Genomic DNA, 22,601 nt, shown 5'->3' with positions numbered 1-22,601 from the left:
TCTGAGGCCAATGAAGAACCCAGATGGGTTGGACTAGATGAGCTCTGGGGCCAAGTGAGGTCCCAGTCTGCCTGTCCTAGTCTACCTGTCCTGTCATTGTTTCACTCTATTAAGTGACTGAGAGAGGCTAAGCTGGGCTTAGAATAAAATTAATCTTACAAGCCAGGCCTAGGCCCAGGAAAAATACTTCTACTCCTACTGCTCTGATGCTTATCTGTGAGCTCACATCTTGACAGTCATCAGATGATTGTGGCTCACCAAAATCCCCATGTGGATAAATAGGGCAGCATGAGAACACAACTTGGGTAGCAACCTCAACCTAGGCAGCCAAGCAACTGCAAACCTTGATGGTTTATCCTGCTGTGAAGCTGGGCATTGCCCATGGTACATCTGGTTTTATATGTAAATGACTACACAGAATCACAGAATGTTAGGGGCTGGAAGGGACCTCAAAAGATCATCCAGTCCAACCCCTCTGCCAGAGCAGGAGCACCTAGGGCAGGTCACACAGGAATACATCCATTTTCATTGTCTGCAGAGGAGCCTCCACAACCTCTCTGGGCAGCCTGCTCCAGGGCTCTGGCACCCTCACAATGAAAAAGTTTTTCCTTATGTTCACATGGAGCCTCCTCTGCTCCAGCTCGCACCCATTGCCTGTTGTCACTGAGAAGAGCCTGGTTCTGGCTTCCTGACACTCACCCTTCACTTACAAACATTGAGTCACCCCTCAGTCTCCTCTAAGCTACAGAGACCCAGCTCCCTCAGCTTTTCCTCACAGGGCAGATGTTCCACTGCCTTCATCATCTTTGTGGCCCTACACTGGACTCTTTCAAGCAGTTCCCTGAGGTCCTTCTGGACACAATATTCCAGATGTGGCCTCACCAGGGCAGAGTAGAGAGGGAGGAAAACCTCTCTCTACCTATTCACCACACCTCTTGTAATACAGCCCAGAATGCCATTGGCTTTCTTGGCCACAAAGGCACATTGCTAGCTCATGTTCATCCTTCTGTTCACCCAGGACCCCCAGGTCCCCTTCTTCTGTGCAGCTCTCCAGCAGGTCAGTCCCCAACCTATACTGGTACATGGGGCTGTTCTTTCCCAGAGGCAAGACTCAACACTTGCCCTTAATGGATTTAATTGTTTTAATTATGTTTAGATGGAGCCTCCTCTGTTCTAGTTTGTGCTTTATGACCCTTATCCTATCACTGGCCACCACTGAAGGGAGCCCAGCCCCAGCCCCTTGACCTCTACCCTTTAGTTATTGGCCAGCATTGATCAGATCCCCTCTCAGGTTGTTTTTTACCAAGCTAAACAGCCCCAGCTCTCTCAGCTTTTCCTCCTCACAGAGATGCTTCAGGCCCCTCATCATCTTTGTGGTCCTCCATTGGACTCTCCAATAGTTCTCTGTCTCTCTTGACCTGGGAAGCCCAGAACAAATCCTTTCACCCAAACAAAACACCCCCTCCAGCCCTCAGTGGACACAGGTGAGAGTGGCAGGACCACAGCAAAGCTGCACACATCCCCTTTGATTTCAGAAGTCACTTTATTTCATGTAGTTTAAACTATTGCAAAGTATCAAAAGTACACTTGCTGCTTCCTGGCTGCTTTTCCCCACCTTAGCCAGGCCAGTGAACAAACCCCCCACACCTCCACTAACAGTCCAGGGTTGTTGTTTCAGCCTGAAATCTGCAGGCAGGTTGTGAGGTGGGGTTTTTTTTTGCAAAGTCATTTTGGCCTGTGTTTCATGAGGTGTGCCTTTAACTCTGGCATAGTGGAGAGCTGTTGTTTGCAGTGATGGCACCTCAGGGGCAACTTCAGACATTCAGAGACGTGATCTCCTACCAGCACTTTCCCCTTGCTTCTGACCATCTCTATCACATCTGGTGGGGGGGAGAATTAAAAAGAGAGCAGAGATATTGGGACCATGTGGCATCACAGAGGAGGTGGCACTGCAGAATCTCTCTGCACAGCACTGCATTGCTGCCTTCTGGTTTGAACCAGTCACAGAACTTGGTGGAGTTTCACTTAGTGCTATTCCCCACCACCTGAAATTACATAAAACCTTCCACTTCTTACAACAGAATTTGTGGCTTGCACATCTGTTTAGAAACAGAACCCACAGGCAGGATTACATGTTCTTGAAATACCTTTCCTAAATCATTACCTTCAGAGTTCAAGAAGTAGTCTGTAGTGAAAGAGTTCCAGTGCTTTTTGGTCTTCAGAGCTGGAGAATCGAAATCCTGGCTGATGACATGCAAATGCAGCTGACTGAAGCCAAGAGATTAATGTAGATAAGAGAGAAGAAGGTTAATGTTCTAAGTTCTTTTGCAGCAGTGTCAGTTGCAAACATGACTCAGCAGAGTCAGGCTGCCAGCCTTGTGTCTTAACCCTGTCTGACCCACAGTCCTGTGACCAGAAACCCTGAGGTCTGTTCTGGAAGTGCTGCTTCATGCCAAACCTTTAAACAGTCAAGGTCACTAGTCTGCACCTCCACTGGCCCCTAACTACAGTCTGCATTCCTGCCAGCTTCCAAAAAGGCTGTGGTTTTAATAAACCAAAGGTTTAAACTCTGTAGATCACCTGGATGGGATTGGATCAGTGCCTCAGAGCTAGAAAACAACTTTGGGACACCAACCACAATACCCACAGGCATCTGGGCATTTACCTCACTCACTACATTCAAAGCTTTACTCAGTATCAGGCAGAACTTGACAGGCTTAAGAGTCACTCCCTGACCCCAGATCAGTGCCATGGGAGGGGGATACCCTAGCACCTGGCCACCTGCAGCATCACTGCTGTGGGTAGGACTGGACACAGGTGTGCCACAGCCCCAGCTACAGACCTCTGCTAAGGGAACCCAGCAGGCAGTTTACAGCAGACCCAAGAGGTGTGGCTGTCCCAACAGCATGTGCACAGCAGCACTCCCAGGACTTGGACACCACACCACAGTACTTAAGAGGATTACTTGTTGTGCAGCAATGCCAGGTCACCCCACAGGGCAAGCCCCCAAATCTCTGTCACCAGATTAACGGGGTCTCCAGCTGATGACTCATCCAGGCCTTACCTCATACTGGGGATAGCATGGTAACCCAGTCTGAACTCCAGACTCTGTCTGGCAGGGCACTGTTCAATCATTCTTTGCCCAACTGCATGCATGTGTTCCAGCAGTTCAATGTGGTCCCTGGTAATTGACTTCAGGCTTGGAATGGGCTTCCATGGTAAGACAAGCCAGTGGTAACGTGCTTTGGGATATTTGTCCTTGATGACCACGGCCTTTTCATCTTTGTAAACCTTTCAAAACAAATCAATGGATTATTGACTGACTGGAAGTCAAGTGTCTTACTCCTGCATGCAGTAGATTTTGAGGTGTCACCCATCTCCCATCTACACATCCCACCATGGCTGCAGAAGACCCCAAGCACACAGATGTGTTGCTAAGGCAACTTGGGCTGCCAGGAAAAAGGCAAGGAAAGATTACTAGATCAGGGAGAAGTATCAAGCAGCAGAGCATTCCACTTCAAGGAGGATTCTGATGGACATAAATTGGTCCAGGATATGTGCACTCTGTTCAACACCATGCACCAGGCCCCTCCTTCACGTATTTCTACAGCCTTAGAGGTGCTACCAATGGTGTGCTCAGCACCAGAGACCTCCACCAGCAACAGAGAGACAGAAACACTAAAGTCTAAGCTGTTTCAGTTCCAAGTCTATTCAGAAAGAACAGATGCCTGTCTGCCATGACCTTCTTCCCCATTTTGGTTTTTGTCATTTTGTTTTGCCTCCTGCAACAGTCTGATGAAGAGGAACAGTAGCAAAGCATGTGGAGAACAGGAGGGACAACCTGCCCTAGCAATAAGAACGTGCCAGGCTCTGCAACAGAACCCGTGTGAGACGTCTCAGACATCATCCATCTCTCAGAGCTCACTGTCATTTCTGCTAATGATTCCTGTGTGTTTCTACATGGGGCTGATCAGTCTTGCTCTACAGGAAAGAAGATTAAAATCTGATCAGCACACAAATCACAGAGCTGATCCCTTCAGCAGCAAGGCAGGTTGATGCTGTCATGTTGTAACAGACATACATCAGTGTCTGCACTGGCAGCCGGCGGAATGGGATCACAGAACCACAGAATGGTTTGGGTTGGAAGGGACCTTGAAGATCATCTAGTTCCAACACTCCTGCCACACCAGGTTGCTCAAACCCTCATCCAGCCTGGCCTTGAACACTTCCAAGCTTGGAAAGTCATCAAGTCCAACCCCTGCCAGAGCTGGACCATAGAATCCAGCACAGGTCACACAGGAACACATCCAGACAGGGCTTGAAAGGCTTCAGAGAAGGAGACTCCACAACCTCTCTGGACAACCTGTTCCAGTGGCAGTAATGTGGGGTGTTACTTGCACCCTTTGCTAGACTGCCCCAGTCATGGGGAGAGCACAGAAAGGTGGCATCTCTCATTTTGGTTGCACCAGTGTGAAAAACAACAGAAACACTCCACAGATGGTGAGTTTCACTTTATTTTACATACTAACCAAGCAGTTCCATTTCCTGTTTCTAAATGGCTGGAACAGCCAGTTCTCTGGCTGCCTATGCCAGTCCCTCACCGCTCTCATGGTGAAGAATTTGCTCCTAATGTCAAATCTAAATCTAACCAGGATCAGGTGTTTCCAGAACAAAGCTCTACTGCCATTTATTCAACATTTAATTGGAAAGCAAAGGCCAGAGTTCTCTGGTCTGTTGAGTTGAGAACCACAACTAACAAAGCTAACACTGAGTCACAAGCAGGTATCTGTGTTTTAACACCCAAAAGAAGAGTTTTAAACCCAGCTGCCCCAGTAAGTGCTGTATAAAATGGTGCTCTGGGGATGAAAATTAAGCTTCATGGGTTTAAAACTGAGTGTTTCATTCCACACAGAAAGACTGCTGACATGTCCAGGAGAATGGGCACCATTTCTCCTACAGTTCAGACCAAGTGACCTCTCCAAAGGTCTTTTCCAATTATTCAGTGATTCCAAGAAATCATGAGTGCCTGTGGTACCAAACCTCCTGAACACATTTTCTTGTTGAGAAGCAGAGAGGGAAAAACACCTCTCAAAGATGAAGATGGCCGGCCAGCACCCAGGCTGAAAGGTCCCAGGCTTCAGGCATTACCCTGCCAGACAGTGGGGTATCAATAGAGAGCACTGTCCCTGTTTTGGAGTTGAGCTAAAAGGCTTGGCTTTGAGAAGCTGCCTACAGATTTGCTATAGCTTAGAAACAAAAAAAAATCAAAGCCAGTTCAATACATGGACAGGAAAAATTCTCCCAGAACAGCAATAGAAAAGTGTGTGCACACACTGCAGCCACTAAAGACATCAGGGAGGTTTCTGTGTCTTGAGTATGACCTCCCCAAGAGCAAGCAGCAGACAAAACAAAGCCCAAAAAAAACCCCAGGAAAAATATTCTGCATCCCTGGGGAAGCAGATGGAGGGAGGAGCATTTGCAAGAAGGTTAAAAGAAACCACCCAGGAAATTCCTGTTGGCACAAAGAAAATAGGGCAGATGGAGGAGGAGCTGGGGTCACATCCTGTCAGCTGACACAGAGCTGCTGCAGTGAGGAGTTTGCGGGAAAGCAGGAAACTGCAGCAGGCTTGGACACCAGGCAGTGCTAGCTGCTGGGAAACAGGCACCTCCACCACCACTGCTCGGCTTTCAAGCCACACCTCCATCTCAGCTGCTTTCAGAAGAACTGCACTGCTCTGCTAACGAACTCTGGGATCTGTTGGCTGAAACTGACAGCGTGGAGAGCTCCAAGATAACCAAAACAACAACATTCTGCTGAAATCAGGATAGGTGGAGACTCAGAAGTTTATGCTGCTGCAAAGATATTTGTGAGTGGAGTGAAGCATGGTTAATCAGATCACCAAGGTAAACAGCAGGAGGAAGAAACAAAGGTCATTTGACTTGGTTAGACAGGAGCTGCTGCAGAGTACAGCTCTCACCTGCATTTCTGGATCCTGCATGGAGCTCTTCAGTCCTTGACTCCAGTGTCCTAAATGTTCCTAAAGCACAAAAGGAAGAAGATGTTTTAAAGCATTTAATTACTTTCATTTGTAGCCAGGTGGGGGTTGGTCTTCTCTCCCAGGCAACCAGAACCAGAACAAGAGGACACAGACTCAAGCTGTGCCAGGGGAGGTTTAGGCTGGATGTTAGGAAGAAGTTCTTCCCAGAAAGAGAGATTGGCCATTGGAATGTACTGCCCAGGGAGGTGGTGGAGTCACCATCCCTGGAGGTGCTTAGGAAGAGACTAGATGGGGTGCTTGGTGCCATGGTTGAGTTGATTAGGTGGTGTTGGGTGGTAGGTTGGACTTGGTGATCTCTTCCAACCTGGTTAATTCTATTCTAATCTATTCTATTCCATAGCAGTCAAATAAGAGCTGAATTATTTCCTTTCTGTACATGCCAACACACCTGCTGCAACTGCCCCCACAAAGCTTTCAAAACAAACTTCTAACAAGACACTACCAAGGTGCAAAGTCTTTCAAGTGCTGGAAATATAACAACAGGGAGCTCCAGATCTGCCTGAATTTGATAGTTTGCATGTTATGGCACAGTCCCTGAACAGTATTGGTGACACTATTTTACTGGAAGACCCTCTGCTTCATGGATCACAAGGGCCAAAGGAAGCACAAAGATCTCCACAGATCCTTGTCTTGTCACATGCTGCTCTGCACAGCACAAAGAAGTGGTAATGGTCTGTGGCTCTGCTCCCAGATGCATATATATATAGTGCAAGGAGTGGCTGGCAGAGAAAACAAGAAAGTCACAGGAAAATCAAGCCAACACAAGCAGGTATCTCTTAACACCCAACAGAAGGTGCCTCAAGTGCACTCTTTTCAAGTGACAATGTTTTATCTGTTCAGGTATCCCTACCCTGGGATAGGACAAGGGGCAATGGATATAAACTGCAGCACAGGAGGTTCCACCTCTAACGTGAGGAGGAACTTCTTCACTGTGAGGGTCACAGAGCCCTGGAGCAGGCTGCCCAGAGAGGCTGTGAAGTTTCCTTCTCTGAAGCCTTTCCAGCCCTGTTTGAATGAGTTCCTGTGTGACCTGTGCTGGATTCTATGGTCCTGCTCTGCCAGGGCTTGGACTTGATGACTTTCAGAGATCCCTCCCAAACCCTAACATCCTGTGACCCTGTGTTCCTGCATGTGTGTGTGTGTCACTTTACAGGCATTATCAACAGTGATCTTCATCATATTCTTAGAGAGGAAGATGTTCAGACATTTTTATAGTGCTAACAAGAGAAAGAGCATCAGTTGTATTGTCTCCCTGCTCCTGCCACCACTAATCTGGCCTGAGCTCATAAATGAAGTGGGCAAACCACATCCTGGGACTGACATTTAATCCTGAGGGGTTCATTTCTGTGCCCTCTCCTCCAGCAACTGCACTGTTACAGTTCCAGGTGCACTAAGCAGCCTTTTATTCTGTCCAAGGCTAAAATCTTGCTTTCAAAAGATTATGGCTGGTAACATTTAGCAATGCAAACATGGTTCTACCAAGAGAATGGCCAAAGCAGGAAGGGGGGGGGGGAAGCCCAATTCAAAGCACACAAAAAAGGGTCAAATTGTTCTCTTCTCTGTGCATAATCTTTTAGATAACCAGTGCTGTATCTGAACACAGCAGATTTCACCTCCAGAGCCAGCACAGTATCCCTGGTGTGACTCCAGCTTGACTGCACCCACATGAACTGTCCTGCCAGCAGAAACTGCAGCAGCAACTAGAGATTAACTCATCACTGGGTACAAGCAAGCCACTTCACACACAGCTACTCCACATATCAGGCTAGAACAGGCCCCAGGCAACTTTCTCAGGACCTGGGTGGTATCAGGAGCAGAGCCTTTGCTTCAGCACACATCATTTCACACACTCTTGAGTGCTCTGAGGAGCTGTGTCCATCTGAGATGCTTCCCCAGCAGCAGTACCTACAAAAGTAAAGACTTAATGGGGGGTGACAACCCTGAGAGACACAGCACAAGTGCTAACACCAATACACTTGCCTTTTTGCTGGAAGTTCCTTCCTGTTTGCTTAGCTTGGGATTTGCAGAGCTGCCTTCTGTACCCACCACCTCCGTCTTCGTTCTCTTTCTGGGCACAAGCTCAACATCCTCATCCTCACAGGAGTCCTCACACAGCATCTTGTTGGTTTGCATTTTGTTTTCTGCTTCTGCAGCAGTTTTCGCTGACTCTTCAGCAAATTCCACCATGAAGGGGTAAAGTTTATTCACAACATACAGCACTTGGCCTGGCTTCATTTTCACCTCTTCATCCTTGCCAATATTCACAAGGTCAACACTAGTTGGGTTGACTCCTATCTTTGGTAGGGAGAGAAAGGAGGGGAGAAAAAATAGCAAATAATGCTGTCACTGAAATCACCAACTCCTGCTCCATTGTCCTGGAGCATCACTACCCTGAAAACAAATGTCTTTTGTCTTCACTTGCACGCCCTTCCCCACACCAACCTGCTCCAAGGGGATAAAGGGAACACTGAAGACCCCTCTCTGCAGCCCAGTTTTGCTGTCAACACACAACCCTCAGGGTCACCACATCACAGTGACCTGGCAGTTCTCTGGCTGCTGGCTGCAGAAGTACAACAAAGACCTGTGCCACTTTTGCTCAAAAGAAACCCTTTTGATCTTTGCTCAGAGAAAACTAATAACCTATTAAACAACTGGTCAGAAAGTAACAGTAAGGAACAGTTCTTTCTGAAGGGGAACAATAGTTTTAACAAACAATCCAACTATCCCCAGGAAGTTACCTGCTTTCCAATTATTTGACTTTCTTCCCCTTTGCACTACATTTTGTTTCCTGTTCCTACCAAATGCTAACCCATCCACATGTTCAACCACACAGGCACACTCCTCTGGCTCCTTGCAACTGCTCACAACTGCTGGCTCACCAAGCAGCGAGCTCACCACTGATAACACTTGCAGTATTAGCACTCCCACACTCCCTCCTGCATAGGCAAAAAAAAACACAAAAGGGAGAAAGCCTTCCTCAGCCCCCAGAAGAGATATGCCCCATGCTCCTATCTTTTATTTTTCTCTCCCAAGCCTAATGTGACAGCCCTCCTCCAGCTCACACAAAAATGGCTGGCAACACTTGCCCTGTTCCTTTGAGGAGGCTAAACCTCTCTGTCCACCTCCACACCTGCAGACCATGTACCAACCCATCTGCATTTTAAGGCTTTGCTTTTCAGTTTGCATCTTAACAGCCCCACAAAACCAACCCTTGGTATCTATTCTGTCCCAGCAGAAAACAAGGAACAGCAAAGTCAAATCTTAACCTGCCTCTCCCCTGGCATCAGTTTACAGCTGTGTGCAACTCTGAAGTAATTTTCCTCTCAGACAAAGCAGTGCTGTAAAGGCTGGGAAGTCACCTGAAGTTTAGCTGATTAACTGACAAGCAATACATTTTCTTTTCTCTTGGGCATATCTGGTAACACAAAGTGGCATGGGCAACCTGCAGTGGCTGCTTGGTAGGTGGGTTTTCTCTGATCATGATTGTCACCCCAGGGAAATTGGGCATCTCCCACTTCAGAAAAATGCCTTTGGTTAATTTTTGTGCATGAAACATAACTTCAGAAAACCAGCTCTTCCCTGCGAAGCTTCTTCATCTGTTTCACTAGATGATACTGTGTTTCTCCTCACTTCACTGCTACCTGACTCCCAGACAGAACCCCTGTAGTCCACAGTGTCACAGTTTCACTTAAGTCAAGTACACTTCACATCCCCTGGGCCAATACATGATCTAACAACTGGTCACTGGGAACTTGTGCCACACACTGATCACCTAGGAAACAACTCCAGAGCACAGTGCAGAAATATGGTAGCACCCAGCATTGGAAAGTATTCCCAGCCCTGAGATTCCACTGACAGGGTACTCAAACCAGCTGCCTGACACCTCTTTACTGGATTCACCAGGCACAGGCAGGGTTCCTGTGTCTGCTGAGCTCTGGAGATGTTCTGATGGAAGACATCAGTAGACAGAGCACATTGGTGTGCTGTCCACACACCCTGATGCTGCAGGCACATAAACATGCCCCACCCAAACTCAGAGATTTTTCCCTTTGTAGTGTCTCAGGGATAGTGGTCCTCATGAGTGAACAGGCCTACATCCATCCAGTTACTCACATGAGAGTGCCTTTGGTGCTGTCTCACATCCCATCCCTTCCCAGAGGTGACCACACCTTTAGCTCTAGAAGCCACTGAAACACAAACCTTCCACAACTCCCAGTCCCATTAACACAAGAACCAGTTAGACCTTAAGCAAAGGGCTACCTCAGTTGTAAAGGTTTAAGGCTCAGGAGGCAGCTCAGCAATTTGGGGGAAGAAGTCCAAAATCTCCTACATATAGCACCTGGAAGAACAAGGTGGAGGACTCACAAGAGTGTTCTGTGATGCTGCAAGCTCAGAAACTGGAGCACATCTGGAAGGAGCAGTGCAGTCTTTCAACTGAGGTGCACAGCAGAGAATAAACAGTTCACTTCCAAAGACCACTGTGCTCTCCTTGGTGATAAAACAGCTTCAGGCCCCTCAGAACTATTGCTTCCAGCACTTGGAGGTACAACTACCCCTATATCAGAAAGATTGTACACCCATTTGAAAACATACCTGCTTAACTGTAACATATCCCTTGTTGCAGTCTGCTTTTAACTGAACTGGAAAGAAAGAACAAGGTGTCACAAAACAGTGTCAACAGACAGGCCAGAACTCTGCTGAACCACCCTCGCACGAAAGATCTGCCTTCTGGAGCTGATCTCTGTCAGTGCATGCAAAGAACATTTCTGCCTCATCCTCTGCTTCCAGGAGCACAGGTAGAACAGAAATAGCCCATACACTGAGTCACACCTGAGTATGTTTCACACCATGGGTCAGGGAAAATTAATTCAGAATAAAGGTGAAATCTCTGGAAGTCTCCTACATGTTATTGCTACTCTCACCAGCCCTCTGTGCCAAGGCAAGGAGCAGAAGTAAGGCAGGGAAGATGTGAAGGGGAGTGTTGCACACACCATGGATCCTTTTACATATGCTTCCAGCACACCTATAAAATCCTCACACTAAAAATCAGTTGGTTGAAGACTAAGGAGAGGAAGACTCATTCACAAAGCAAGAGTGTCAGCAGTAGAATGGGAACTGCAGGCCTAGGGACCCATGTTAAAGTTCAATTTAAGAAGGTGAATTCCCTGTTATTAGGTGCCTCCCCTGACCTCTGTAAGTGCTTATGAAAAAAAGCCTGATGACTTCAGGAATCAGGCAACCCTACAGATCATGCAGAGAAAGGAGACCACATGCCAGCTGGCTGCAGAAGCAGGCCTAAGGAAAGCCAGCCTGGAAAACTTTCAAGGAAAAGCTGTCATTTCCCATTTACAGCCTGGTCAAAGCAGCCTTTGTAATAATCAGGCTAAAACATTGGTCCATTAGCTTCACTGTAATTCACCCAAGCAGAAGAACAATGTTTGCTGACCAGTATGAGTGGTGTAGTGCTCCTCACACCCCACGAGTGTGGTTGCTGCTGCAATGTACAAGGTGGGATTCAAGCTAAACTTTACCTTGCTGCCGTGAACACTTCTTATCAGTTATCCCAGTCTCTGGGCCACGACCAATCACCACGGCTTCCAGGTGTGGCAGCTTCATTCTCTGACTGCATTCCTCCTTCCCCACAAGCCAGCATACAAGCATCACTATGCTGCAGAGCAAAACAAACAGCATATTACTAACGTGCAGCTTCCCCATCGCTCACCTTCCTCTGGAAGGGGCTCCAGCAATTCTGCTGCCAGCCCATTCACTAGCCAAGCCACTTTTGCTAACTGGGTTCATACTTCTGAAGTTCAAGGCAAAGCACAGCATTAACACTGGCATAATCCAAGAGCAGGTTGCAGCTGAAAGGGCAATCCCAGCTTCCTATGCCCTACATCACCATACACTCTCACATCCCCGGATCATATACAGAAGAAATCACTAGGGGCTAACAGCTCTGACAGAAAAGCCTGCCCACAAAAGCTACTTGCTTCCCAATGAATGTTATCTAAGAGATGAAGTTACCCAACAAAGACACCAGGCAGAGCGAGAGATGGTTGACAGCAACACTGTGCAGATGGAACATGCTACATAAACGGGCCCTCAAGTTTACTCTGCTTTGACCCCAGACTGCAAAGATCCCACACCCTCCCCACTGCCTGATGCGCGGTGCGCAGCGCTCCTCCTCCCAGCTCCGTGAGGAGCTTATCCCCGTGGCAAGCAACCCTCCATCCACAGTACAACACAAGCTCCCACACACACTCAAAACACGTGCGCACCCAGCCGCGCCCCCGGGTCACCCGGCGGCAGAGGACGGGCCCCTCCACGGCTCACTGCACAGCCCGCCTCTACCCTGTCACCCGGGTAAGGGCCCAGCACACGGCAACGACCGCCAGCACCGCGCAGCCGATGCGAACGGACAGCCAGGAGCAGCCCAAGGAGGCTGAGCGCCTGACTCGCTCCGCTACCACCGGGACGCGGTGCCGCAAGCCGCGGCCTGCGGGCGAGCCGGACCCCGTCGCCATGGCAACGCCGTCAGTCACCCTCACCGCGCGCAGCCGACGCGTCCAATCAGCTGCCGCACAGAGCCCCCACGTGACCCCAAGGCACGGGCCCGCGCGCTCCGGGGCCCAGCGCAGGCGCCGTGGCATAAGCAGAGGAGGGGAAGCAGGGTGTGGGGGCTGCGCGGTAACCCCGCCCCGATAATGCCAGAGCGTGTGGGGAGGGGGAGGGGAAGGGGGAGGGGGGGGACAACGGGGGCCGAAAAGAGGGACGTTGGGCTCGTTGCGTACCCGCCTGCAACCCGGTATCTCCCCTGCAAGGCACAGGGGTAGGGCCCGCTAAATAGGCGTAAAGCAAGACAACAGCTGCTGCTCCGCGACACGCAGACGGCGCGGCCGGAAACGCTGCCCGCCACTCGGCCACCCCGCCGAGGGCCTCAGCCCGCCCAAAGCATGCGCACCGCGAGAGGCCGCCGCTGCACGCCGGGAGGGAAGGCGGTGGGCGAGACAAGCCGCCGGAGGGACGGCCGTGATTGGCCAGCTGCCTTCCTCCTCCCGCTCCTATTGGCTGTCCGTCTGGCGAGGTCCGGGGCCCCGCGGGGCGGGACTTCCGGGGCGGGGCGGTGCCGGCTCAAAAGCGCCCGGATGCGGGACCGGCTCCGAACTTTCCAGAAAAGTCAGGATCGGCTCCGGTCGAGCAGCCGTCGCGGGGTACGGGACAACCCGCCGCACAGGTGCCGTCCTCCGCCATGGTGAAGGAAACTACCTACTACGATGTGCTGGGCGTGAAGCCGAACGCCTCCGCCGAGGAACTGAAGAAGGCCTACCGAAAACTAGCGCTCAAGTACCACCCCGACAAGAACCCCAATGAGGGCGAGAAGGTCGGCGGCTGGACGGAGTGGGGCTGCGGGGCTGGGCGGCCGGGGGATGTGGAGGGGCGGAAAGGTGGCGGCGGGACGGGGTTGCGGAGCGGAATGCTCCGGGGGTTTGGGCGGAGAAAAGGTCGTGTGGCACGGGGCTGTGGGGACGGGTGCCTGGGGAGTGGGGGAGGAAAAGGTCGGCGGAGGGATGGGATGTGGCTGCGGGGACGAATGCTTCTGATGTTGGTGCGTAGGAGGAGAAGATAAAACCCGCAGCCCAGTCCCATCCCACTGCTTGATGCCCGCAGGGTGGTAGGGGGCTGGTATGGAGAGGGAGAAGGTCGCGGTGGGACGGGATGGGGCTGAGGGTTCGGATGCCCGCGGGGTGGAGAGAGAAAAGGCGGCTGGGCAGGACGGGGCTGCGTGGCCGGGTGCCTTGTGCGTATTGGAGGGTGGGAGGGTCTGCGGAGGGGGAGGGGAGCGGCTGTGGAAGGTTTGGCGGGAGGGGAAGGGTGGCGGAGAGACAAGGGGGGTGGCCCCAGAGTGTCCCTTGGGGGTTTCAAGTCTCCCGTGCCTGAGGCACGATATGTGTCTCCCACAGTTCAAGCAGATTTCCCAAGCGTATGAAGTGCTGTCGGACCCGAAGAAGAGGGACCTGTATGACAAAGGAGGCGAGCAGGCCATCAAAGAGGGTGGTTCTGGTGGCGGCTTTGGGTCGCCCATGGACATATTCGATATGTTCTTTGGCGGCGGTGGGCGGATGCAGAGAGAGAGGCGAGGTAATGTGCCCAGTTCCAACACCTTCCCCGACTTTACCGCATGAGTGCTGTGGTGGACAGGATTGAAGTCTCTGAGGAGAATGCTGTAGATCAGAGTATTAAATAGTATTAAAAACAAGTCACATGCCTGATACCAAAATTGCAGAAAATAGTGTCTAGTCAGGTGTCCCTAACACCTGAAATGAGCAGGGCAGGACATCTGGTTCATGAGGTGGTAGTTTGGTCTCTTGTCTTTTGTCTCATGTTAATAACTAACCAGCTGCTGTGTTTGGAAAGCCTTGATCTGAGTGTAAGCCCAGCTGCTAGTAGGCTAAACAGGAAACACAGTGGTAACACGCTTTAAGATGTGAATTTGGGCTTTAATTGCCATTAACTATCTAAGTAAGATAGCCAAATCTAATTCAGTCTGTGAGATTTTCATGTTTTCTTCAGGCAAAGCTGCAGTAAAATGCTGCTCTGAAATGAAAAGTCCAGATCAATCACAGTGGGAAAGACCTTAGTGTTCCCTAAACTGGCTCACAGTAGTGCTGACACCATCTCTTCTGGTGGTAAGACTAAGGAAGAAAAAAAGGGAGATTTGTACCAAAAAGTTTAGTGTTGTATCAGAGTATTTTGAATAAGCCAGAGCTTTGTATCCTTGGCAAAATTAAGCCTGCAGTAGCTAAAGTTCTAATTAATTCCCGGGTGTAAAATATTAATTACTCGATTCAGTTGGCAGAAAAGTCCCCTGGTGAGAGGAAGAAAAGCATTGTGCTGACTCTAGGTAGTGTCTCCCACTTCTTTGTAGGAGGCACATTCAGTCACATTGTTAAAACTGAAGTCCTGCCTTATGAAAGGCTTTGTATAATTCTGTGCATTTTGTTACTGTTACTGCCTCTGCTTCCACGGGAGAGTCTCTGACTTAGTGCTTAACAAGTAGGTGTTAACTGGCGCAGCCACTAGAATTGTTACCTAATTTGACCTCAGATAGGGAGGGACTGTTGAGAAATACCAGCAAAACAAGACAAAAGCTGTGTTAAAGCAGGATGTTAAAGTTCACAGGCTGGGTTTATCCTGGCTTGGGCTTAGTGACTTGGAACGTTCACTGCCATGTGGAGAGGTGGCTTGCAAGCTGGAGTGAATGTTTGTTTCTCTTGCAGGCAAAAACGTGGTGCATCAGTTGTCAGTGAGTTTAGAAGACATGTACAATGGTGCAACAAGGAAACTGGCCCTGCAGAAGAATGTTATCTGTGACAAATGTGAAGGTAATGAGAAGCTGAAGTTACCAAATTGCTTCCAGAGCCTTTGGATATTTTTTGTCTGGCAGCACATAACCATCCTTCCCCGATGTCCATTCTCCTCAGGTCGTGGTGGTAAGAAAGGTGCTGTGGAATGCTGTCCAAACTGCAGAGGAACAGGCATGCAGATCAGAATTCACCAGATTGGGCCAGGGATGGTGCAGCAGATCCAGTCTGTGTGCATGGAGTGCCAGGGGCACGGGGAGCGTATCAGCCCCAAGGACCGGTGCAAGAGCTGCAATGGCAGGAAAATCGTGAGGGAGAAGAAGATCCTGGAAGTTCACATTGAGAAAGGTAAGGCCTCTTGTTGAGCTTGGGTGTGCTGAGGGTCTGCAGCACTTAGGAGAGCAGCTTTAGCAAGTGCATGGTGCTGGTGCGGTGAGTAGCACTGCTGAACACACACACACAGAGTAAGAATGCCTGCAGTATTGCAAGCGGTGAAAGACTTTTGAGCAACCCCATGAGACACCTGGGCTGGGTTGAGCGAGACTCATCCCTCCTATCTCTCAGCTTGCCTGCAGACTCCGATCACTTCTACTGTGTTTCAGTGTGAAGGGGAACCAGGTCTGCTAGAGCAACAGGGTGCAGAGACAGAGCTAAGCCCCTCATGCTTAGAACTCTATTTGCTACACCACCCTGACAGTGCTGCTCGGTGCAGGGACCCCTCTGCCTGGCAGAACTCGGCTTCATGCACAAGCCCATACGGTGCTAGGAGGAAGGGAGTGCTGAGTGACAAATGCAGCTCTGAGGAGGCTGCTCAGAGGCTGGTGGGAGAAGTCTCTGGAGTACCACAGCTTGTAAGACAGAGCAAGCTGACAGGCACGTGGCTGCTGCAGGCTTGCGCCTGGTTGTCACCTGCAGTGGCTCTTTGTGTGTGTGTAAGCACACCTTATGCAATGCCTGGCCTTGGGTTTTCAACGGGGAAAAAATCCTGCAGCAGCTTTAAATACAAGTGAGGGAAATCACTGAGAAGAGTTTCTCCTTCCTTATCCCTACAGAAAAACAGAGTGAGCTCACATGAGGCAGCCAGAATTGGTGGTAGAGAGGCTTCTGTGTGGGTGGAATGGTTTTTCTACATGACAGTTACAGTCCTAGAGAGAGTGCTTCTTGCACTCTCAGGCACTGAGATCATGCTTCCTAGGTAGCTCTGCCACATACATTTATCTATCCAGCTGAGGAAGCTGGTTGGTCATTTGCTCTCAAAATGCTTTATGTACACTGTTTTCTTTTGGGCACTTGTGCATGTAATGAGAGCCCTTTTGGTGGTGTTTCCCTTAAGGACTTGGCAGGTGGCTGCTTTGCAGTACAATTAAGCTTAGTGATGTTGAGCCACAGTTCACGTTGGCACCACTAAAATCTGTTGGACACGTGATTGGATTAGGGAAAAAAACATGAATGCCTCGAGGGAAGGTTCTGATCTTCAAATCCAGAGACCTCCTGCTGCTACCCTGTGCCTATTAAAATACTTACTACTTCTGCCTTTCACTTAGGATGGAAAAATGTTTGTTTGTTTTCTGCAACAGGCATGAAGGATGGTCAGAAAATAACATTCCATGGTGAAGGAGACCAAGAGCCCGGACTAGAGCCAGGGGACATTATCATTGTCCTGGATCAAAAAGACCACTCGGTATTTATAAGGTAAAAACTCAGGAATTCCTTTGTGTTAAGTCCTGAGATGCTTCCTTGATTACCACACACCCATTATCTGCTGGAAATACCAGCAGATAGGCTCATGTGCCTGCAACTCACCTGTGAGGTTGTTGGGGAGGCCAGAGGAGCACTGAGGTGTGCAGGATTCCTGGTACAGCAAGCCACAGCCACTTGTGTTCTTGTGGCACGTAGATACTCCTGTGTGAGCTTTGGCAGTGGAAGGCAAACAAAGCCAGTCAGCTCCTAAGAGTGTACAGATCTTGAACTTCAAGAGCTCCAAAGTACTGAGATCTGTTTAATAAATACTTGGGATTCTTTCTGTGCTCTTTCTAGGACAGCATTCCATCACTCGCCTCAGTAAATTGCCACTTCATGTGCGCAGCACTTCATTGCCCACTTGGCTTCAAGGCACAGAAAGCTTCCAGTGCCTGCACTTCTGCTCAGGGATCTGATTTATGACAAACCTGCTGGGTACAGCTTGCAGCCCTCTGAGTGAAGGTGGTTTCCCACACTTAATTTGCTGCCCAAGTGCACTGCACAGGGTGATCAGTCAGGATTCTTCCTTGCAAAAGCCAAAGTGACTCAAGCAGCACTGACCACATCTCAAGTATTTCGTGTTAGTGCTTGGTGTTGCAAGCCTCCTTGTCCCACGTGGTTGTAAACCAACGCTGTTTATCTCACAGAAATGTTTTTGCACTTGGTGCCTCCCTGCTTCTGTTCAGAGCAGTGAGGGAGGGTGTCAGTGGCTGTAGAGGAAGCAAGTGTCTCAGCCTCAGCACCAGCCTCTGACTTTGTGCTTGTGAATGGCGAGTCAGAAGTTCTTAGGGAACCTGCAGTGGGTCTGCCTGACTGTTCTGCATGGTGCTGAGCTCTGGAAGATGGTGCCAGATCTCAGTGCCAAAGAACACTGAGCTCACAGGTTAAGAATCAGCTCTATTTGCCTTGGATAAGCTTACTCAGCTGATTTTGCTTAATGTCCAATGAAACCAGATACCAAATCATCTGTGCCAGAGGGGTGATCTGGGCCAAACTCTCTGCATGGTTACCTGGGGCTTGGATTCACGACTCTGCTGGTGTATTTTTGTCCACCTTCCTGCCCACTGCCTCCAGTTCTGGTGTCCTTAGATAACCCTGGATGTTACTGGTCTTGTCCCAGAGCAGTGTAACCCCACAAGTGGAATGTTCTCCTCCTCCTGTCAGAGTCTCAAATTAACTTTTCAGGCAAGTCTCTTTCCAGAGACCTTTAAAGCAGGGTGAGTGAAATAACAGTTACTTGAAGAGACTGTTTGGAGGGGTTTGTAGCCCCTGAACATGCAGAGCATGCAGACATTAGCACTACCATGCTGAGGTCAGAGCAGGCAGTGAATTACATGATCATTTCCAGCTACTACTTCTAGCTTTCTAGAAGGTTCTTTCATCATAAACCAGGGTGGCCGTCCCCCATTCAGACTTCCTAGTACCAGCTCTTGGAGTGTGACAGGACAATGCAGAGCCAGCTGGTGTGCTTAAAGTGGTCGTAAAGCAAGAGATTAATTGTTGCAGTGTTTAGGAGGCTGAGAGAGAACTTGTTCCTAGAATCGGGAAGGAATGGTGAAGCGAAACTGGATGCAACTGAGCCCTATTGTATTTATTTCTTGTCAGCAAACACTTCTGTGCCCCGGATAGCTGTGCTTGGTCAGTAATGGCTCTCAACATGAGAGCCATTGTTCTGATTGCTGCACCAATACCCAGTGTATTGTGCTCCTGTCTGTTAAAATTGCAGCTTTAATTGCCCTTGCTAAGTTACGAGGTGGGGCACGGCCCTATTCCTGCTCTTCCTTCTCTGACTGCTTTTGGTTTGGTTCTGCCTTAGACGACATGAAGAGCTTCACATGCTGATGAACATTGAGCTGGTTGAAGCACTGTGTGGCTTCCAGAAGCCCATCACAACGCTGGATAACAGAACCATCATCATCACCTCCCACCCTGGTAAGCCTTGGCTTGCTTTCTGCTGCAAGCCCCAAGCGCACATGGAATATAAGCTGGAAAGCTAAAGGAGCAGAAACAAGGGATGTGTGCTGGTGTCCAGCTAGCTTGTTGGGATTTTTTTCCTAGTGTTTGCAGTACAAATATTAAAGCAAAGAATAAAAAGGGGGTTGGGTGTTTTTTTGGATAGCAGTCAGCAGTAACTCTCTCTTTGCGTGATATAGTAACAGACCTTACCTCATGGACATACTTGTATCCTGAGGATACCTCATGAGAATTGAAGGCCCTGGGTCTCTGAAAACCACTTTTTCAGCCTTGGAAGTGATGGAGCACTTAATAAATTTGTAAGTATGCTTCCTCTGGGAAGCATAACGAGGTTGCAATAATCTAATGTAGACATCAACCTGCTTTCCTACTCAGAAGTTACCAGGCAGTAAGTCCCCATGAGACTACTACGTACTGGGTTAATTGTGTGACCACAACTGTAGAAGGTTACATAAATACTGAAAGGGGTGAAAAAAACTCAGCCTGTTTCTGTTGCTTGCATGGATTCCTTCCCTTCCTTCTTTACAGTCTTTTTGTTTGTATTTCTTTTCAGGGCAGGTGATCAAGCATGGGGCTATTAAGTGTGTGTTGAATGAAGGAATGCCAATATATCGCAGGCCATATGAGAAAGGACCTCTGATCATAGAATTCAGGGTAAGTCAACTCACTTCCATGGCCAGACCTAGCTTCCACGCAAAGCATAACCTCTGCCTTGATCCAGAGGAGATAAACCATTATCAGATGTCCTGCCTTGTTACTTGTTTTAACATGTAAGCCATCAAACAGAACTGCAGTTCAGAACTGACAAAACTTCCAGAACATTCTGTGCTGAAAGTTCTGTTAAGTACCAGAACTCCTTCAGATACCTTGTGAATCAACACTCCTCTGGCATGTTCCTTAGTTTGTATCATCCTGCAGGAAAGAGGGCTCAGTAATAGGCTGGAAAATGCTGATTTCATCCCTGGAGAGGAGCTCCAAGTGGGAGCTGTAGCAGCAAGCTCTATCTGCAGTGGTTGTGGAGGAAATTGAACCTTATCTCTCTGATCTTGATAGGTCCTGTACTTTGCCTCTGGGGTGACTCCAGAGGACAGCCTGAGGCAGAAGAAACAATAGATAAGACTTGATTAAATTGCCAGGGTCAGAATCTGACTTGTTGGAAGCCTTTAAAAACACTCCAGTAACTTAAGTATTTCTTTTAAGCACCGTGTTTAAGTCATCTGTGGTGATGAAGCTGACTTGGGCAGATGTTTGACCCCTAGTGAGGTGGAAAAAGGACGGCTCAGGCAGGCTTGACTAACTCCAGTCCTTGATGATTGCAGGTGAAGTTCCCAGAGAATGGCTTCCTCTCCTCAGACAAGCTGTCTCTACTTGAAAAACTGCTACCTGCGAGGCAGGAAATAGAAGAAACTGAGGAAATGGAACAAGTGGATTTAGTGGACTTTGATCCATCTCAGAAAAGAAAACACCACTATAATGGAGAAGTCTATGAGGATGATGAGCATCACCCTAGAGGGGGTGTCCAATGTCAGACATCATAAAAGGGCCAGTGAATAACCTGTGATGCTTGTTTTGTATGCATTAGTGGATGAGTGAAGGACTCCACCCTCACTTCCTGCTGTTCGTTGTTCTATCCAGCCATAGTCGTTTCTAAAAGCATAAAGAAATAAACCAAGTAATCCAACTGACTTTGCAATTTGTACAAAAGCTCCAGGATGCAAGCTCAAACTAAGGTGATGGCCAGCATCACCCCTGCCTCTTGGTCAAGAAAACTCCCTTTACCTGCTTTTATTCCAGGCCTTGTAATTCCTGTATGTGTGCAGTTTTGCCCAGGCTTAACCTTAAGATTCTGTGGTGTTCTTTTTAGGAATTCTAGATCTTATACTCTGTTAAAAAGTATGCAGAAGTACTTCTAGCTTACCATGAACTGTAGTTAAGTTGTTTTGTTTTGGGTTTTTTTTCCCTCCTTTTTGTACCAGTTTAGGATAAGATGTTAATGTTTTGGGCTTGTACTGGTGTTTGTTAAATGGGGATTGGCTCCACAGCAGCCACATCACAGGACAAGGACATGGTCAACCTTCACAGGCCCGTTCTAACAATCACGACATCCACGAGCTCCCTGAAGCTACTGCACCTAACATCAAGTAGTTCCCTCCCTCTGCCAGCTTTGGTCCTGACCCTGGAGCTAGATGTGAAGCTTGCTTTGGTTCATCGCTGACTCCTGCCTGGCTGCTGCAGGAGCTTCCTTTGCTACTGTGCATGAGTGGAAAAGTAATTAAAAAAAAAAAAAAAGGAAAAAAGAGAAAAAAAAAAATAATCAAACCAAACCAAACCTGCAGGCTTTGATCAGCACACACGTGGTTTGAAACCTTGTCAGCCCACTGGCATGTGAAGCTTGACTTTCCACCTTGATTAATCGGATACGCCTGAGGGGTGTGTCCTGGACAGCAGCAGCAAGCCCCCGTTGGTGGGCACATGTGAACTTGCAGAGAACTGCCTGTCAAGTGAACACAAACCAACTGATGCATTGGGGATCTTTTAAAAGTTAATGTATTTTGTGTGTGTGTGTGTGTGTGTTATTTTAAGCTGACTCTTGGAAAATTCTGTATGACTGTTCTAATTATTGTAGCGTTTCCAATATAATTACAAAATGGTTCGCTGCCTCTTTTCTTCAGGCCAGATGTTGGTTTAAAGGCACCACCACACCCTCCCACCCACCCCCCCCCACTTCTTTTGAGACAGCTATTCACAGCAAAAGAGAGGGGGGGGTGAGAGGGGGGAAATCAGAAGGGTAGCTCTTTCAAACAAAGTGCTGAGAGGACTGGTCCAGATTTAACCTCTCGTGGGGCAATTTGGTCTTGTTCCACCATCTGGCTTGGGACGGAGCTCTTACTGCATTTTCATGCTGCTCTGAAGCAGAAAGTGACACAAAGACAGCTTTGTTTTTCTTCCCTGGAAGTAGCTTCTCCCTGACACCACACATGTTGTAACCACCAGTCCTGGAAAAGGGCGCTAGCTCGTGGGTTGGGGATTCCATTTCACAGAGGTGATTGCTGCCAGGGGTTTTGTACCTCAGATGAAGTTCCCTTTCAGCTGCCAACAGAACAGCAATGCCATTTCCACCACCACCACCCTTTTCTTTCTTCCAGGAAAGGTAAAATCCTGTGGGCAAAGTATCTTTCCAAATCGTGCTTATCACTGAGCTGTACAAATGTGACCAGCAGGAGCCTTTGCTCTATCTATCTTTGAGCAAAGGGGAAGGAACAGAAGGTTCCTAGCTCTGGTGAGGATCGAGGCTCCTGCACAACTGTCTCAAGACTGAACAGCACTAAAAGATGCTTTTTTCATTTCTGTTCTTAACCACAGGATGGAAACAGCTGAGTGCAATGCCTTGAGATGACAACAGGACCTTGTTCTGCTTCAAATGTCTGTGTATCATACAAAAAAAAGCATTCCATAGCCTGTGATG

General features: G+C 48.7%; 2 protein-coding genes across 4 annotated transcripts; one reads left to right on the top strand and one right to left on the bottom strand.

Moving 5' to 3' along the window:
* Positions 1-1,397: 1,397 nt before the first annotated feature.
* Positions 1,398-13,025, bottom strand: APTX (aprataxin). 3 transcript variants are annotated; one of them, XM_054178786.1, is made up of 8 exons: positions 12,608-12,631; positions 11,591-11,727; positions 10,653-10,699; positions 8,040-8,354; positions 5,979-6,038; positions 3,065-3,291; positions 2,165-2,268; positions 1,398-1,880 (listed from the first exon to the last, which is right to left on the bottom strand). In XM_054178786.1, the coding sequence occupies exons 2-8, from the start codon at positions 11,718-11,720 to the stop codon at positions 1,726-1,728; spliced, it is 1,038 nt and encodes a 345-aa protein (XP_054034761.1). In that variant the 5' UTR covers positions 11,721-11,727; positions 12,608-12,631; the 3' UTR covers positions 1,398-1,725. The 3 variants fall into 3 exon arrangements, with proteins under 3 accessions (XP_054034761.1, XP_054034762.1, XP_054034760.1); XM_054178787.1 differs by lacking the exon at positions 12,608-12,631 and adding an exon at positions 12,321-12,341; XM_054178785.1 differs by lacking the exon at positions 12,608-12,631 and adding an exon at positions 12,851-13,025 and having other exon boundaries at positions 1,399-1,880.
* Positions 13,026-13,178: 153 nt separating this feature from the next.
* On the top strand, positions 13,179-21,084 carry DNAJA1 (DnaJ heat shock protein family (Hsp40) member A1). Its single transcript, XM_054178356.1, has 8 exons — positions 13,179-13,440; positions 14,021-14,198; positions 15,338-15,442; positions 15,542-15,769; positions 16,999-17,113; positions 18,978-19,093; positions 19,689-19,789; positions 20,455-21,084. The coding sequence occupies exons 1-8, from the start codon at positions 13,309-13,311 to the stop codon at positions 20,671-20,673; spliced, it is 1,194 nt and encodes a 397-aa protein (XP_054034331.1). The 5' UTR covers positions 13,179-13,308; the 3' UTR covers positions 20,674-21,084.
* Positions 21,085-22,601: the final 1,517 nt, after the last annotated feature.

The sequence above is a fragment of the Dryobates pubescens genome, chromosome Z (genome assembly GCF_014839835.1).
Source record: "Dryobates pubescens isolate bDryPub1 chromosome Z, bDryPub1.pri, whole genome shotgun sequence".
In the NCBI taxonomy this organism is placed as follows: Eukaryota; Metazoa; Chordata; class Aves; order Piciformes; family Picidae; genus Dryobates; species Dryobates pubescens.
Note: the sequence above shows the minus strand (reverse complement) of the source record. Positions and strands in the feature narration are given on the sequence as shown.